Raw genomic sequence first — 18,443 nt, forward strand, 5'->3', positions numbered from 1 at the left:
ATGACGGGGCGCTATTCCGCCCGCCGACAACAATGACGGGGCGCTATTCCGCCCGCCGACAACAATGACGGGGCGCTATTCCGCCCGCCGACAACAATGACGGGGCGCTATTCCGCCCGCCGACAACAATGACGGGGCGCTATTCCGCCCGCCGACAACAATGACGGGGCGCTATTCCGCCCGCCGACAACAATGACGGGGCGCTATTCCGCCCGCCGACAACAATGACGGGGCACTATTCCTCCCACTGACACCAATGACGGGGCACTATTCCTCCCACTGACACCAATGACGGGGCACCATTTCTCCCACTCACACCAGCGAGGGGTCACTATTCCTCCCACTGACACCAATGGGGCACTTAGATTTTAGGCTGAGGCTGTATACAGATCCCTTTCAGCTGTCAAATGTGAGGCTCTGCCATTTTCTGGCACAAAGTCCAGTCTATGTTGTGACCACTACTGCCTACTGAAGGTTTGGAGGTACAACAGAGGAATGGCAGAGGACAGGATTTAGTGCCTGGGGCATGACGCTTAAAATGGAATTAAACTCTGAATCAAAAATGTATTATATTGCAGCCTATCAATCATTACATGTGGCGACTGTAGTAGTTTTCTTTAGCTTTTCCCCCCACCGTTTTCACCTGGTGATCTGGCCAGTAACATCCCTCCTGTATTACAGAGCCTCAACTCTGGATGAATTAACACTGGGGACACATTTGGACCGCAGCATTCTAAGTCTAGGGGGGAGGGGGACTGTTAAATGTACTACCAGATTTAAATACACTAACAAATTAAAGCCAAACTCCAACTAACACTTTATAAGTAGTAACAGCAAACATTTTTTTTTCTTTTTGGGAAAAGGGTTTTACATAAATAAATAAATAAATAAAAGCTGATCATTACAAGCACCACTGCTTGCATTAAATGGTTTGTTGCATCCATATAACTGATACAATCTGCTAGAGAGCTTGTTATTTAAAAAAAACTAACAGACTTACTGGCTGGATCACCAGATGTAAACAGAAGCAGCCTAAAAATGAAAAGGAATGCAGCCATCACAAAAAATGGTAATCTGCAATGTAATAAATGTTTGCTTTTGGGAGTAATACAACTTTAAACTCAAACTGGAGAATAATAAAGGCTCTTTGTGCAGTCTAAGAGACAAAGGTATTCATTTGAATATCACAAGTTGCCTCAAGTTCAGCAGTATTGTTTAATTGTACACTGGCAGGGTTTACACTGACCAGGAGTACACAAATCCCAGCTATTATTTAAGTCTTTTCTACTATTGGGGGTTATAGTAAATATCCTGCCAGTGCCTAAACTATATAGTTAGCATTCCCCATTCCTTGTTATATGTGATTTTAGACATTCTTACCATTTGACCCTGATGTCGCTTCAACTGTTAGTGTTTTTTCTGGCCTCCTTTCCAAGAGTCTTTTTGTTTTTTTATGTTCTCGTAAAATAAGTAAGCAATGGTTTATACTCCCTCTTTAACTTACGTAGCAAAATGTTCCTCTGTGCCAGCTCTTCTGCACTGGGTCTCTGACTCAGTCTTCGGTTCAGCTGTGAGCCAATCTGTTGCCGGATTTGATTCCACTCTTCCTTACTCCGGTGAGGTAACTCAGCACTCGAGTCCTGCGAACTGCCCTTTCCACCAAGCTTCATTGCCAGGGTGTCTTTTCTTTTCACCTTATTGGCCAGGGAGCCTGCAAGAAAACATAGGGTTAGTTGATAACATTTAATGTGAAACTGTCAAGAAGCTTGCATGGGAAGCCTCATTAGGAAGCAGTCATTCTGTGCCACTAGACCTCGGAAGGTAAGCTGTGGTATCGGACATTAAGCCATCAGTAGTAGATCCTTTAAGTCCTATAAGTGCCAAGGCCTCCATGAATTGGACATCACACAGATGCTTGATTGGATAGAGATCTTAAGAATTTGGGGGCCAAGTCAATATCTCAAACCATTCAGATCAGATTACCCTTTTCCATTTCTCTGTGGTTCAATTCTAATGCTCATGTGCCCATTGTGGTGACTTTTGGCTGTGGACACAGGTCAGCTTGGGCACCCTGACCAGTCTGTGGCTACGTAACCCCATATGCAGCAAACTATGATACATTGTCTCTTTGGACACCTTTTTATTGGAAAAAACATTAACCTCTGGCTCTAATCAGTGCTTCAAAAAAACAACAACTCCGCATTGAAATCCATGCATTTGGCCTCCTGAAAGGGGCCAGATGCATGGATAGGGGAAGGCGGCGATGGATAGGGGGGGGGTTTAATGGACTGACTGCCCCTGCCTTTAACTATGTCGTGCAAGGGCCTGCCTGACTGCATACAAATTGAAAGTGTTTAGGTTTGAGCTCATATTACATAGTTTTGGTAAATCCACAAAAAAATTGTATAACGTATGGCTAGCCTAATGCCGCGTACACACGATAATTTTTCAGCATGAAAAAAAACGTTGTTTTTCAGCATGTCGAAAAAAACGATGTTTTCCCAACTTCATCATTAAAACAATGTTGCCTACACACCATCGTTTTTAAAAAATGATCTAGCAAAGCGCTGTGACGTACAACACGTACAACACGTACGACGGCACTATAAAGGGGAAGTTTCATTCGGATGACGCCACCCTTTGGGCTGCTTTAGCCGATTCCATGTTAGTAAAAGACGATTCGCGCTTGTTTGTCTGTTACAGCGTGATGAATGTGCTTACTCCATTATGAACGGTAGTTTTACCAGAACGAGCGCTCCAGTCTCATAACTTGCTTCTGAGCATACGCGGGTTTTTACGTCGTTTTAGCCCAGACACGATCATTTTTTACAACCCGAAAAACGACATAGTTTAAAACGACGTTAAAAAATGCAGCATGTTCGAATTTTTTTTTTGTCGTTTTTCAGAACCTGAAAAATGATGTGAAGCCCACACATGATCATTTTAACCACTTAAGGACCGGACCAATATGCTGCTACATGACCCAAGGGGTTTTTACAATTCGGCACTGCGTCGCTTTAACAAACAATTGCATTGTCGTGCGACGTGGCTCCCAAACAAAATTGGCGTCCTTTTTCCCCCACAAATAGAGCTTTCTTTTGGTGGTATTTGATCACCTCTGCGGTTTTTATTTTTTGCGCTATAAACAAAAATAGAGCGACAATTTTGAAAAAAATGCAATATTTTTTACTTTTTGCTATAATAAATATTCCCCAAAAACATATATACAAATTTTTTTTTCTCAGTTTAGGCCGATACGTATTCTTCTACTTATTTTTGGTAAAACAAAAAAAATCGCAATAAGCGTTTATCGATTGGTTTGCGCAAAATTTATAGCGTTTCCAAAATAGGGGATAGTTTTATTGCATTTTTATTTTATTTTTTTTTTTTACTGCTAATGGCGGCGATCAGCGATCTTTCGTGACTGCGACATTATGGCGGACACTTCGGACAATTTTGACACATTTTTGGGACCATTGTCATTTTCACAGCAAAAAATGCATTTAAATTGCATTCTTTATTGTGAAAATGACAGTTGCAGTTTGGGAGTTAACCACAGGGGGCGCTGTAGGAGTTAGGGTTCACCTAGTGTGTGTTTACAACTGTAGGGGGGTGTGGCTGTAGGACTGACGTCATCGACCGAGTCTCCCTATAAAAGGGATGACTCGATCGATGCAGCGCCATAGTGAAGCACGGGGAAGCCGTGTTTACATACGGCTCTCCCCGTTCTTCAGCTCCGGGGAGCGATCGCGACGGAACGGCTATAAACGAATAGCCGCGCCGTCGTCCCGGATCGCTCCCCCCGAGGGAATCCGACCGCCGCATGTAGCGGGGGTTTGTCCCGATCGGACCCCCGACCTACGTCTAGGCAGGCACGTACAGGTACGTTGATGTGCCTGTCCGTGCCATTCTGCCGACGTATATCTACATGCGGCGGTCGGGAAGTGGTTAAGACGTTTTTGAAAACGTTTGTTTCATGCCGAAAAATTATCGTGTGTACGCGGCATTAGTCACAGGTGGGCTGACAGGTGAAATGAGAGGCAGTGTCTAAACAAAAAAACGACACAGCCTAGATCAGCCTTTTATGCTACTCCAAGCCAAATTCTCATCCAGACCACACTGCAAAGCTCACACAGAACACCATCTGAGATGGAATTTTCTTGGCCTTTTCCTACATGAAGTACACCTTCTAGGTGCGATAATAGACGTTGTGAGAGTTGCATTAGGACCTAGGCTGCAACAGCTATGCTGTTAAAGCCAGCAACCATAATGAAAGGTGGTGAACCTGTCTTTGGGACAGAAGATCAAGGCAGCAACCATGAAGCACGGTGGTGAACTCATCTTTGGCACAGAAGATCAAGGCAATCTGGGAGAGCCCACAGCGAGTGTCTACGAAAGCTTGTGTACCACATCTTCCTGGGCCATTTCAGTGTGCGGTGCATCATCTGGATGCTTTCCACTTCGATTGTGCAACACAGACAAGGAAGGAGCTTCAGAGGGGAAAAGATGTAGATAAAGTTGAACTGATCCCACCAAGTCACCAGGGCATCCACTGCTATTGACTAGAGCAGGGATATGCAATTAGTGGACCTCCAGCTGTTGCCAAACTACAAGTCCCATGAGGCATAGCGAGACTCTGACAGCATCTAGCATGACACCCAGAGGCAGAGGCATGATGGGACTTGTAGTTTGGCAACAGCTGGAGGTCCGCTAATTGCATATCCCTGGACTAGAGGATCCCTGGACCTGGAAACAACCCTGCTCAGTTTGCGGTTTACTTTGGAAACCAGAAGGCCCACATTCAGCATTTCTCACTTGCAACAGAATCTGGTTGGCCTGTCCTTAATACACAAGACTTCTGGTTCCTCCTTGATAGTTGTCTGGCATTGTCTGACTGAATCGGGGTCAGATGACCCTGGAATTAAAGAGCCAGTGCTGAAGGAATGACTGAATGCAGGGGGTCAGAATGCAGGGGGTCAAGGAGTGCATTGTGCTCAGAATGCAAGGGGTCAAGGAGTGCATTGCGCTCCTCTTCTAGGGCTCTCTGCCCCCACACCGAGTGCCCACCATAGGAAGCCACTACCTATGGGGGCACTTGTGAATGCTTATGTCAGAGTACAGCTGTCTGCGTCTATTCAGGCACACAGCCGGACTTGGCCCTGCCCCCCGATCTCAGGTTTTGACTGACAGCAGCGGGAGCCAATGGTTCCCACTATTCTAAGCCATGCCTGTGAGAGTGGGGAGAGAGCTGAAGAGCTACGGCAGGCATGCTCAGCATTGGATTGAGATCGGGTTTAAGTGAGTATTTGGGGGGTGGGATGGCTGAAGCTACTATTGAGAGTTTTTTTTACCCCAATGCAGAGAATGCTTTAAGGTAAAAAAATTACTTTTCTTTACCACTTCCCGCCTGCCATATAATATGACGTGCGGAAAGTGGTTTGGTTATCCTGACTGGACGTGATCAGGATAACCTGCTATTGTGTGCCCACGAGGGCGCGCAGCGCGGCGATCGTTGATGTGGTGCGTCAGTCTGATGGAGGCTCTTTACCATGCGATCAGCTGTGTTCAATCACAGTGTAAACAAATGCCAGTAGAGGGGAGCCGATCGTCTGCTCTCTTAAAAATGGGGTCTGCGATGATTGATTATAAGTGCAGAAAAAGCCACCCGCCCCCCTAGGATGCCACCTATGGCCACTATGAATGCCAACCATGGATGCCCACCGAGGACCACCAGGTATGAACTTTAGAGGTGCCAATCAGTGGCAAGCAGTAAAGCCTGCCAGTACCTCATCAGTGCTGCCCATCGGAGCCGCCCATCAGTGCTGCCTATGAGCTGCCCATCAGTGCCACCTATGAGTGCCCATCAGTGCTTGATGGAGGTGGGTGGGGTTATATTTACAATTCCCTGTAGGGAACAGTATATCCCTCGTGTTACCCTGTGCCCCCAAATGAATGATAAAAATAAATCTTTTGACAAGTCCACTAAGCAAATATAAGGTGCATGTACCTCCTGCTTTTTTGTCTTAGCACTGCAAAGCCAAAAAGGGTTCCTATGTCTGCTGCATCCTTGCAGAGAATTCCACAATGGCATTGTTGGGTGAACAGGCCTGAGAATTTAGGTGCAGAGATATCTGTGCATGACTTCTGTGAGAACTAAAAAACCTGTGGGTTAGTACACTCCCCCAAGATCCAAACAAAACCTTTACACTAGCTTTAGTGGCCTTAACATATAAATTAGGAAGCATTTGGAAGCAGTCTCTCTGTTTCATGCCTTTGTGACTTGGAACTTGGGCTGAAGACTTTTTGCCCCATGTGACAATGGTCAATCACAAAAGCACCAGTGCTGCTACTAGGTAGGGTTTCACAAACTCTCAATACTTGGAAGCACCAAGCATATTTCTTCACCCCTTGTGGAGAAACAGAGCAGTGGTGGGAGAAAAAAGGTGGCAGATATAAGCTGCTGCAAAAGCCATTAAAGTGAACTTGCTACTTAGCTCTGTGTGGGTAAAGGACAGGTTTTAAAGCCTATTTGCTAGCCAAACCACCATCTTAAGCTGGGTGCACACTATGCCAATTTCACCCCATTTCTGAGGAACCAACAAAAATTTCCTACACGAGTGGCCCTGTTGGCCACCTCCTACCCAACATCCTTTGATTGATGATGCAGCCGCTATTTAAGTATTTTGACAGGTACTGGCTGTGACTATAGAAGTAAGAGATTCCTCCATCCACACTGCATAGCATAGAGGAGGAATCAATTTAAATAATTTGTCAGCCTCCAGGTTGGTTGGAAATATTCGATGTGTATACTCAGCTTTGGAGCCACTGCCAGATTTTTAGAGCTGCATGTATCCATATTCAGGGGATTTCCCTTTCTGTTTGGGAGAGGAGTTCCTATGTAGTCACTGAGACAGGAACTTAAAGGGGTTGTATGTAAAGAGAATTTTATTTTTTATTTTTAAACAAAGATGTTATGCTTACCTCCACTGTGCAGCTCATTTTGCACAGCGTGGCCCCGATCCACGTCTTCTAGGGTCCCTCGGTGGCCGTCTCTGGTCCTGCCCGCAATAACTTTCCACCTTTATGTGAGCGAGCTCGCATTGTGGTAAGTTCTTGCGGGCGCACTCCAGTTGATACAGCCGGCGGCTATAGCCGGCTCACTGCATCACTCGGGTCATACATTAAGGTGAAAAAACAGGTACCTTTAGTGTCCCTTTAAAGGAAGATTCTTGCAACAGGAGCAAAGGAAGCACTTTAACAGTAAAGCAACGGAAGGTTAGAACATGTCAGTAGAACATACTGATGAGATTACCATTCACTTAATGTGTGGTCAGATAAATGTGGATTAAGTAAAAGGAAATGATCTTAATGGAAGCAACAGACCGCAATATGTGTATGTGTCTAATGTATACATTGGCGGGTAGGTGCGTTCACTGCCTGGCTGCACATTGGGTGCCCATTACACATAAATGGGAGCATCCCAAGGCAAATGCACAGCATGTGTCCAACACACTTATTACCATGCACAAACCTATAAAGCTAGTTTTATTCGTTTGGCTCTCATGGACTGATCTTGTATTAAATGGATAATTGGTTATATATAATTTCTCACTTACAGCAGATGGCATCTATCTGCAAGAAATTAAAATACATGCAGATAAAGGGATACATGAAGAAGTCTCCAGCAAAGATCCAAACTTACAATCAAAAACTGCATTAACCCACTTACTTGTTTGTTCATCTTCCTCCTCCTCCTCATCTTCCTCCTCCTCCTCTTTGTACAGTATAGGGCCTTCTGAATCACTATCACTAATGCCGGATTCTTCGTCTTCTTCCTCCTCCTCTTCCTGGACTGATTGAGGTATGTAGCTTGGTATTACAGTAACATCCCCAATATATACCCTTGAAGCATGGAAATTTGAGACTTCTGGAGACAAATCTTCATCAAAGCTTATCTCTTCCTCATCATCGTCATCGTCAGGCCTTGGAAATAAAAAAAAAAAAAAAAAATCACAAAAAAGACAAAAAATGATAGATAAATGTTACATGACAATTTAGAAAAACAAAAAACAGAAGGCAAAAAAAAAAAAAAAAAAAAAAGATTGAAAAAATAAATAAAAGGCAAAACATTTGTATATAGAATGTATTAAAAAAAAAAAATATCATAAAAATTATAAAAACTCCCCCCGCACCCCCCTCCCATTTTTTTTTATAAGTGATCACATTATCTCTGTTCTCAGCTGCATTAGAGCTAGGAGAGGAGAAACCGCAGCACACTAGTCTTCTCCGTGAATGGCTGTGCAGGGGAGATGAATGTCAGGACAATTCTAATCATTGGAGGAGTTCTTAACACAGCTAGATAAAGGGAGGCATGTGGTCATCTGGATACAATTCCCCGTAAACACTTAATTAACAAATTGGGGTCTGTTGGCTTAGACGGTAGGACATGCACCTGGATAGAAAACTGGCTTTTAGGGGTGCAAAGGGTGGGAATAAATAGTGTGCATTTAGAATGGCCTGTGGTGTGGCAAGTGGGGTACCCCAAGGCTCTTTCCTGGGGCCAATTTGGTTTTATTTATTCATAAATGACATAGAAGATGGTATAAATAGTTCAATCTCAGTGAAGACTTCCTTGAAGACACCCTTTCAGGGGGAGGGGGGTGCATGTCAGGTGGAGCAGATTAGGTGACATTATCAGGTATACTACACTGCTGGGACCCGCGGCATGGCACGGAGCCTGTATTGTTTGATACGCTGTTACATTCCTGCTGAATTGTAAGTGCAATTGTCCTACTAATAAACGTTAAAGGAGGTTTACTGCACCATGAAGTCTCTTTTATCGATCTCCATAATCAGTAACTGTGGCTGTGAACTGCTTTGGATACGGAGCTCTGGGGCTTTGATCCACAATCGATGGGTGGTAGTCGGAGCAGGCTGGAGGATTTATTTTCACAAGCGCTTTTAGATCTCATGTGTCGAGATCTAGGAGTTTGGTAATCTGCTTTGAATCACTGCCCTATCCCAGACCCCGAGTAGTTTTCTCGCACTGAGCAACAAATGTTTTCACTATATTTGTTACCAGAGGGATTCTTTGAACCATTTCACTATTGCCGTCACAATTTTTGGACTTTAATATTGGGATTGGTTCTTAACCACCTAAGCCCCGGACCAATATGCAGCCTAAAGACCCAAGGTGTTTTTACAGTTCGGGACTGCGTCGCTTTAACAGACAATTGCGCGGTCGTGCGACGTGGCTCCCAAACAAAATTGGTGTCCTTTTTTCCCCACAAATAGAGCTTTCTTTTGGTGGTATTTGATCACATCTGCGGTTTTTAGTTTTTGCACTATAAACAAAAATAGAGCGACAATTTTGAAAAAAATGCAATATTTTTTACTTTTTGTTATAATAAATATCCCCCAAAAACATATATAAAAACATTTTTTTTCCTCAGTTTAGGCCGATACGTATTCTTCTACCTATTTTTAGTAAAAAAAAAATCGCAATAAGCGTTTATCGGTTGGTTTGCGCAAAATTTATAGCGTTTACAAAATAGGGGATAGTTTTATTGCATTTTTATTAATTTTTTTTTTTACTACTAATGGCGGCGATCAGCAATTTTTTTCGTGACTGCGACATTATGGCGGACACTTCGGACAATTTTGACACATTTTTGGGACCATTGTCATTTTCACAGCAAAAAATGCATTTAAAATGCATTCTTTATTGTGAAAATGACAGTTGCAGTTTGGGAGTTAACCACAGGTGGCGCTGTAGGAGTTAGGGTGCACCTAGTGTGTGTTTACAACTGTAGGGGGGTGTGGCTGTAGGACTGACGTCATCGATTGCGTCTCCCCTATAAAGGGGATGACACGATCGATGCGCCGCCATAGTGAAGCACGGGGAAGCCGTGTTTACATACGGCTCTCCCCGTTCTTCAGCTCCGGGGAGCGATCGCGACGGAGCGGCTATAAACAAATAGCCGCGCCGTGGTCCCGGATCGCTCCCCGAGCGGACCCGACCTCCGCATGTAGCGGGGGGGTCCCGATCGGACCCCCCACCCGCTAATAGGCAAGGACGTACAATGACGCCCATGTGCCTGTACGTGCCATATTGTGGACGTACATTTACATGCGGAGGTCGGGAAGTGGTTAATCACTTAATCTTTGTTACTGAATTATTAAACCAATTATGCACAAGCATTATGGTTTTTATTGTAATTAGTGATACTTGGTGAATTTATTGTGCCACGTAATTAGGCATATTGAGTTTTTTTCCAAGGGGCAAGCGCACCTTATGCTTATTTATACTATACATCGAATCTGGTGTTCAGACTTAAAAAGGTGCTGCTGCTTTTGGTGGTCATAGTGCAATTTTTTTTACATCTGTTTTATACCATCTCAGTGTTCCTGAGATCATGATGATGATGATGATGATGCAAAGCTAAGCAGAGCAATACATTTCACAGCAGGATATAGAAAGTTTAAAAGAAGACCTCAATAAAATAATGGGTCTGGCAACTACATGGAAAATGTGGTTTAATGTTGAGAAATGTAAAGTAATGAACTTGCATTCATGTTTTTGCTCCCCAAGTGATTTGCTAGGTGGAGAACCATTGGGGGATTCTGGGATGAAAATAGATCTGGGGGTCCTAGTAGATCACAGACTCAGCAATGGCATGCAATGCCAAGCTAGCAGAATATTAGTATGCGTTAAATAAGGTTATTTACTCCTGAGATAAAACGATAATCCTGCCACTTTACAAAACTCTGGTCCGGTTGCATCTCTAGTACGGTCACCAGATCTCAGGAAAGATGTACTGGAACTGGAGAGCGTTCAAAGAAGGGCAACAAATCGAATAAGAAGACTGAGGACCTCAGTTACAAGGAACAACTATAGGAATTAAACGTATTCTTGCCGGAAAGGGGACGCTTGAGAGAAGATATGATAGCAATATACAAATATCTTAATGGTGATTCTAGTATAGGGAGGAAACTATTCAGTTTCAGGGAGTTTAACAGGGTTGTAAACCCTCTGCATTTTTCACCCTAATGCATTCTATGCATTAAGGTGAAAAACCTTCTTTACTGCAGCAGCGCCCCCGAGCCCCCTTTATACTTACCTGAGCCCTGTAATTCCCGTGACGGGAATGAGCACACCAGCTTTGGCCGGTGTCTCGTGTCCCGATTGGATTGATTGATAGCAGCGCAAGTCCGGCTGTCTGTGTCAACAGACGCAGGACACGGGAGCGCGCCTGAACAGGTGTCCCATCGGAGAGCACTTCTCCGATGTGACACTCAAGGTGAGGAGGAGGAGCCAGGACCGCCGCAGAGGGACCCCAGAAGAGGAGGATCAGGGCCACTCTGCATGACCAAGTACACAGAGGAGGTAAGTATGACGTGTTTGTTATTTAAAACCCTTTAAGAAAACACTGGGCCCCTCCATTCAATTGGGGGGGTTCTGTACTGTTAGAGCAGTAAAGATGCAAAACGCCCTTCAGCAATCAGTGGTGTCAGCAGGAAGCGTCCATTTAAAAAAAACTCTTTAGATGGGCATCTTAGCGAATGCAATTTACAGGGATATGGGAAATGGTATTGACATAAACACAATTTTACACACACACTTACACAGGTTGAACTAGGTGGACTGGTATCTTTATTCAACCAATCTTACAAACTTTGAAGCTAGAGAACTTACCACGCTGTGCTCTCATGCCTAGTGTGGTCAGTTTTTAATAGGAAAGCAGATGGACTGGAAGGAACACCAGGGGATTTCACACAAAGGAAGCAATACAAAGAGGATACTTGTTCATACAAGTACATGGTACAGCAGGCACATATCAGGAATATTAAATGTTAGGTTTACATATTCTTTAATGATACTTACACTTTGAGAAGCTCTATAGTGATAGGTAGAGATCTCACTCTTGTTTTCTCTTCACTTGTCCCCAGCTCATTTGGGAGAAACAGAAGAGAGTGTGCCCTCTGGTTATTATCTATGACAGACAAAGGCTGAGGACTGTTGAGAGCCTGTTGAATGCGTATATGAAGAGGAAGCAATTGCACATTAAGTGGTGTTTCCTCTTTTTCCCCCTCTTTGCTAGGAGGAACTACCACTGGCAATGGATCTTCAGGTGGTGATGGAGGCAAAGCAGGCACTTGTGGGGGAAGTGTTGGTGATGGTAGTGAAGGTACAGGAGGTTCATTTGCAGGTGGTGGTGGTGGGATGAAGATGGAAGTGGTCCTTTCTCTGTTGCTGATGACATCTGCAGCAGGGGGAGGTCCTCGTTTTGCAGGCAGTGGAGGAGAGGGACGGGAGCCAGCTGGTGTTAGTGTATTTCCTGCCAAAGCCTGGCACAGCTCTGCTGCAAAAATGTAGGTGGTAAAATTCAATGTCAAAGTCTAAATAACTTTTCAGTACATGGAACTGCATGCTTTGTTACTTTGCAATACAAAATCTTTTTTTTTTTTGTTTAGATAAATGGATTAACATTTGTTTGAAACTTTTCTAACAATAAACCGATCTACGTTGTTCAAGAACTGAGTTGCTGAAACTTCTTGTGAAGCCTGCAGAGACCACAGACTCTGGAGTGACTACGTTCTCTGAAAATGGAGGGGGTGAGCCCAGTTACAAAGTGTATCCAGAGCGTAGGCAGAACAGTCACAGCATAAACAACACAGAACATACTGACAGAAAACATACTAGCCATACTGAGAACAGAACACACAGCAATACATGCACACCAGACACGGCATACAGTAGGTTAAAGTGATACTAAACACACACTGTTTATTTACATCGTCCCTTCTATTTCTGTATGTGGATGATGACACTAATTATTTTAATAAAAACAAACAAACCCCCCCCCCCCAAAAAAAAAAACACATCCAAGTACCTTTTTTTCCCCCCAAATCGATATACAGCTGTCACATGACCCAGATCTTTCCCAGGGAAACATAAGCAGGAGGAGCTTCTAGTCCTCTGCTGCTGGTCACATGTTCAAAATAAAAAAACAAAAAAAAACAGCCTTTGGCATAGAGTAAAAAATATCAATAAATGGTTTTTAATTGTCCTACAAATTATATATATATATATATATATATATATATATATATATATATATATATATATATATATATATATATACATACATATATACATACATACATACACACACACACACACACACACACACACACACACACACAATTATATATATATATATAAAATCAAACCTGTATAATTGTTTATGGCAATAGCATGGTGTGGGCGGATTTCTGCCCGCCACAGAGTGACACACCCCTCAAGCCAGTGTCATAAAATAAGGGAGGTAAAGTCTCCGCTAATCTACATGTAATATCTCTCCCCCCATTGTGTTTAGCTAGTTAGTAGGCATGGAGGAGGAGGGAGTTGGTTGTCATTTACCACTGTGTATATGCCAACATGTATGACTCTATAGTCACAAGGCCTGCTCAGGTGTGATAGGGAGGGAATGATCAGCAGAGAAACTCACTAAAAACTGAGCATGTGCAGCATGCCACCACAGCTGCAAAATCCATAGCAGAATTGCGCACATGAACAGAAGGGGGCAGTAGGATCAACCATTTTTTTTTTTTTTTGCAGAATACAGAAAACAAATCTCTTAGTGACCGAGTGAGAATGAACAGCATGTAATACACCATTTATAGATGTTTTTTTAGAATGTGGGTTTAGTGACACTTTCAGCGACACAATTCAGAACATACACAGCATACAAAACACAGAACATACATATCACACAAAAGTACATCACTTACATAAATCAGAGCACAAATACAGCACACAACGCGTACACATCCTTCAGTATACAGAATAAATTCAGTACACAAAATACACAGAGCATGCACAGAGAATGAACACAAAACAAAGCATACACAATACACTGAATATAATGCGCAAGCACTAAAGGTAAAATAAAGCTACAGGAACGGGCACACTTTGCTAGTCATTATAAATCTCTGTATATACTGTATAAAACCATTAAAAGAAAACATTTGAATGCAGAACAATTGAAATGTTCTCCAAATATATAAATGGCAGCTGTACAACAGCTTTAGGTTCATTAATATAAAGGTGAATATGTTTAAACATTATACAAAGTAATATGCAATCAAAATATTTGCATGGATGTGGTCTTTCTTGAGAGTTATCATGGGAACAAAACAGTAATAAAGGGGAACATGGTTACTCAATATTTCTTACCCATTAATGGGTTGCTGCTTCTGTTCTGTGGCTTAGGAGGTGGTACTGGAGGTTGTTTAGGTCCTGGTGGTATGTGCAATGTCCTAGGTGCAGGGCTGGGGGCAAGGCTGGGGCCAGAGCTTGGCAGTCGTGTTACAGTGGCGGGGCTCTGCTCTACTTTCTGCCTCTCGTGACCAGTAGAGACAGAGGTGGACAGTGGTCTTTTAGGTGGAAGTAGAGGTTGTTTGGGGGGCTCTCGCATGTTTTCTTGTGCAGGTTCCATCTGCGAATTTGGACGGGATCCCACGGAATCTAACACGAAAAGAAAGCAAATCCTGTGTGTACAAAACAGAAACTGCAACAGAACAGAACACATGGGGGAGATTTTACTAAAACTGGTGCACACAGAAACTGGTGCAACTGTGCATAGTAACCAATTAGCATTTAACTTCAGCTTGTTCCATTAAGCTTTGATAATAAAACTTAGATGCTGATTTGTTAATATGCACAGCTGTATTAGATTCTGTGTGCACCAGTTTTAGAAAATCTCCCCCATATAGTCACTGCACAAGAACCTTACCTTGCCGACTGCTCCGCTTTAGACTCTTGTCTTTTTCTTGTTGCTCGGCTGTCCCCTGGCTTGTGTGGCCATTTCTCAGAGGAGGCGATTCTGCGGTTACAGGGGTATCTGAAGACCACACATATATGTTAGCGCTCATTACATTTATATAGGAATATTTTATTGGATTACAGCACAGGACACAGGCAAAGTATTCATTGATGCTGGGTTATAAGTGCATCCACAGTATAGAGTGGTCTGTACTGTACCGTACGCCAAGATATGGAAATTGCAGGCAAGTCAAAATTCCTCTCATCTTAATCGTACATGCAAAGTATTCATTGACCCTGAACTGTCCCAAAGTTACAAACAGGAAGGGTGGGCAACAACTAGGCAAACAGAACTCTGCCAAAAAGCCCAACAACAAGAGTCAGAAATTACTCGACTTCAAAGTCCTGCTGCAAAAACCTTACAACCGAAAGCTGCATCCACAGAAGACTGGACATTCACCTAGTAGAATCTTGGCAAGCTATGAACAGAGTACCAGATGACGGCCTTGCACAGCAACTGAAGCCGAAATGCCTAAGTAACTACCACCGACCTGGTGAAATAGGCATATAAAAACACAGGTCTAGGTGTCCTTGAGTATGCAAGTTCTAGAAATCAGATTTCTAATCCATCTCAGCTGTAGCTTTGAGGTAGACACCAATGCCACTGACAATGTCCAGGCAACAAAGATTTTCTTAGGATGCTTAAAGCTGAATGCCATCTTTTGTTAGACTTTACTTGGTCCAAACAAACTATGTCCCTCACTAACATGTGAGGCCGCTGGATGTGCGGTATAAACGGTATGTAGCTGCAGCTTAAGTGCTTAAGGCAAAGTTCTAGTCAAGACCTAATTGTAGGAAAGCAAGAATGTGAGGCACAGAGCAATATCTGCAATTAAAGTGCATGCTCACACCAGGCAAAAATGGATTACGATAAAAGACCTTCCTGAAAGTGTAATTTCATGCTTTTAGCAAGGTAGTAATAACAGACTCAGAGACCCCCCTATCTTTTAAAACCTGGGCCTCAACGGCCATGCCATTAAAGCCAGAGAATGTGAAGCAGAATAGAATAGAGGACCTTGAGATAACAAGTCTTGGCTGTTGGGAAGAGAATAGAGATCTTCTACTAGAAGTCTGAGCGCCTGTGTGCTAGGGATCTCGGCCAGTTTGATGCATTAGAATAATCTCTTATACGCTATCTTTTTGAACAGACAAGGCAGAATTTGCACTGGAAGGAAGGCATAGATTAGCCTGAAACAAGACCAGGGAATTATCAAGACATCTGAAGTTAGGGCTAGAGGATCCTTGGTCTTGGCTGAATCATAGATTTGTTGCTGAATCTTGAGGCCAAGATGTCTACACAGAGTCCCCCATTTTTAATATATTGACTGAAGACTTCTGGGTAAAGTACCCATTCACCTTGATTCGGGTGGTCTCGTGAGTTTCCATCTATGAGATTATCTGGCTTGCATCCTTCAAGGCTGCAAGACTCCTGGTGACCCCCTTGATGGGGGATGTAGGCCACAGGCCTGACATTGACAGCACCCTAATTGAGTGTCCTCATGGAAGTGTGGTTCAATATAAGGCTGCAACTAACGATTATTTTCATAATCGATTAGTTGGCCGATTATTGCTTAGATTAATCGATTAATCGGTTAACGGTAAAAAAAAAAAAGTAATTTTGCAGTGATTTGCATTTTTTCTTTTTTTTTTGCCAATTTGTTGTTGGGCAGATTAAAAAACACAAATTGCCGCAAAAACGCATTACATGCCTTTCTGCAGCTTCTCCATTGAAGTATATTGAACAAAAAAAAACAAAATGGCACCGTTTTGCGTTAAAAAAAAGTCCTAGCCCTTTCCAAATGGGCAGCAGCTGAAAAAAAATCATGGATGTGAACGTGTCCCATATTAAACCATGTAAATGAACTGTAGTGTGTTATTGCAAAAATGAACAAAAAAATACACAGAGGTGTGACCCCAGTCTGAGATGTTTAGTAACATAATGGGGGTTAAAAAAAAAAAAAAACTAAAATTAGTACAAAAATAGCAAATCATTGCTACTGTAAGGGGTTCATTTTTTACTGTTGGACAGTGAAAGTAATATTTACAGTAGCGATTTGCTCTTTTTGTACTATAAAGGGCTAATTTTTTTTTTTTTTAACCCCATTATGTTACTGGCCGATTAATCGATGGTAAATGGTAATCGATTAATTTCATAATCGATTAGTTGTCGATTAATTGATTAGTTGTTTCGGCCCTAGTTCAATATTGTGGAGTTTAATCTGAGCTCCAGGATGTTGATGGGTCTCAACTTCCATGGGTAACCATGTTACCTGGACCGTGATAAACTGGAACACACCTTCCCAGACTTAAAAAGACTGACAATTTTGGTTATTACTTTTCAGTGATAGGAAAGGAAAGACCTCCCAATTGTTGGGGCTTGGCTTGAAATCCACCAAGATGGGGAGTCCTTTTGCCTGTCTGGACAGGAGCATGGGTAGGTCAAAAGAAAAAGCATGTGTGTTGCATGTTGACATGACGTGTTGGAAATCTCTTGAATGAAATTGGGCAAATGGTACAGTCTCGAAGTAACCAGGCAAAGAGAACAGATTTTGTGAAACTGATCAGCCAAATCAAATGTTTAAACCTTCTGAATTGTCCTGTGGACATTTGTTGACATCTGGGTGGGAGAGGAGGCCTTCAAGAGAAGGTCGTCTTAGTAGCCTGTGACCTGGATGCCCAGAGTTCTGAGAAGGGCAAGAAGATGTGCCAAGATCTTTAACACTCAGGGAGCAAAGAATAGGCTAAAGGGCAATGCAACAAACTGAAAGTGATTGTCTGCAAAGTGCTGATGAGGTGGATACATTTGGAAACTTGTGGATAAACATCTTGGATGTCTATAGATGCCATGTATTCCCTGGTCTCAAGAGGGAATTACCAACCTTGCGATTCTATGCAAAATTTGGGCATTTGAAGGTTATTTGTTGAGGGATTTTAAGTCCAGAGAATCCCCCTGCTGGGCGTTGGTACCATAAACAGGTTTGAACTGAATCCTTTGAACCTCGTGGAGGTACTGGCACACCTACTCCTTGGGACAAGAAATGGTTCAGGGCATACTGAAAATCTGACTATCCTTGGACAGTTTTTGGTTGATTTGAGAGGAGAAACCGGTGATGGGGTAGAGTTTTCAACTCCATTTCGTATCCTCCCAAAACCACTGACTGAATTCACAGTTCTGAGACGTCTGTGATCCATAGGAGGGACAAACAGATATCCCCCCACTCTTAGGAGCGGGGGCACCTCTTCATTGAGAAGAGGGCTTTGGGGAAGACTTGCCTTAAAAGGGCTGAACTTAGGTTTTGAAAGTTTAGCCAGTGTCCAACCACCTGAAGGTACGAGCCCATAACCCCGGGTCTATAAACACTTTGTGTTCTGTGCTGTATTATTAAGAACTATGTGATCTACATACGTTTAAAGGTCATAATAAAAAACACTTGCTACTTGCCTTCTTCTGGTACTTCAATAAGGACTCCTCTTTTTATAAGTTCTTCTTTGGGTTTTCTCATAGAGATCTTCCTTTCCAAAACTTAAGGTAGGAAAAAAAATGGAATGAATTTGA

The 18,443-nt window shown here is 42.9% G+C and overlaps 1 protein-coding gene across 6 annotated transcripts in view; it reads right to left on the reverse strand.

The window, feature by feature from the left end:
* Positions 1-18,443, reverse strand: part of PHACTR4 (phosphatase and actin regulator 4) — a 143,544-nt gene that overhangs the window by 16,094 nt on the left and 109,007 nt on the right. For 5 of the 6 annotated variants that reach the window (XM_040337973.1, XM_040337974.1, XM_040337970.1 and 2 more), the window contains 6 exons: positions 18,330-18,410; positions 14,799-14,906; positions 14,240-14,530; positions 11,885-12,362; positions 7,730-7,983; positions 1,505-1,711 (listed from right to left, as the gene is read on the reverse strand). In XM_040337973.1, coding sequence (XP_040193907.1) covers positions 1,505-1,711; positions 7,730-7,983; positions 11,885-12,362; positions 14,240-14,530; positions 14,799-14,906; positions 18,330-18,410 — 1,419 coding nt within the window. The remainder of the gene's footprint in view (positions 1-1,504; positions 1,712-7,729; positions 7,984-11,884; positions 12,363-14,239; positions 14,531-14,798; positions 14,907-18,329; positions 18,411-18,443) is intronic. The other variant, XM_040337971.1, reaches the window with a different exon arrangement.

The sequence above is a fragment of the Rana temporaria genome, chromosome 2 (genome assembly GCF_905171775.1).
Source record: "Rana temporaria chromosome 2, aRanTem1.1, whole genome shotgun sequence".
NCBI lineage: Eukaryota > Metazoa > Chordata > Amphibia > Anura > Ranidae > Rana > Rana temporaria.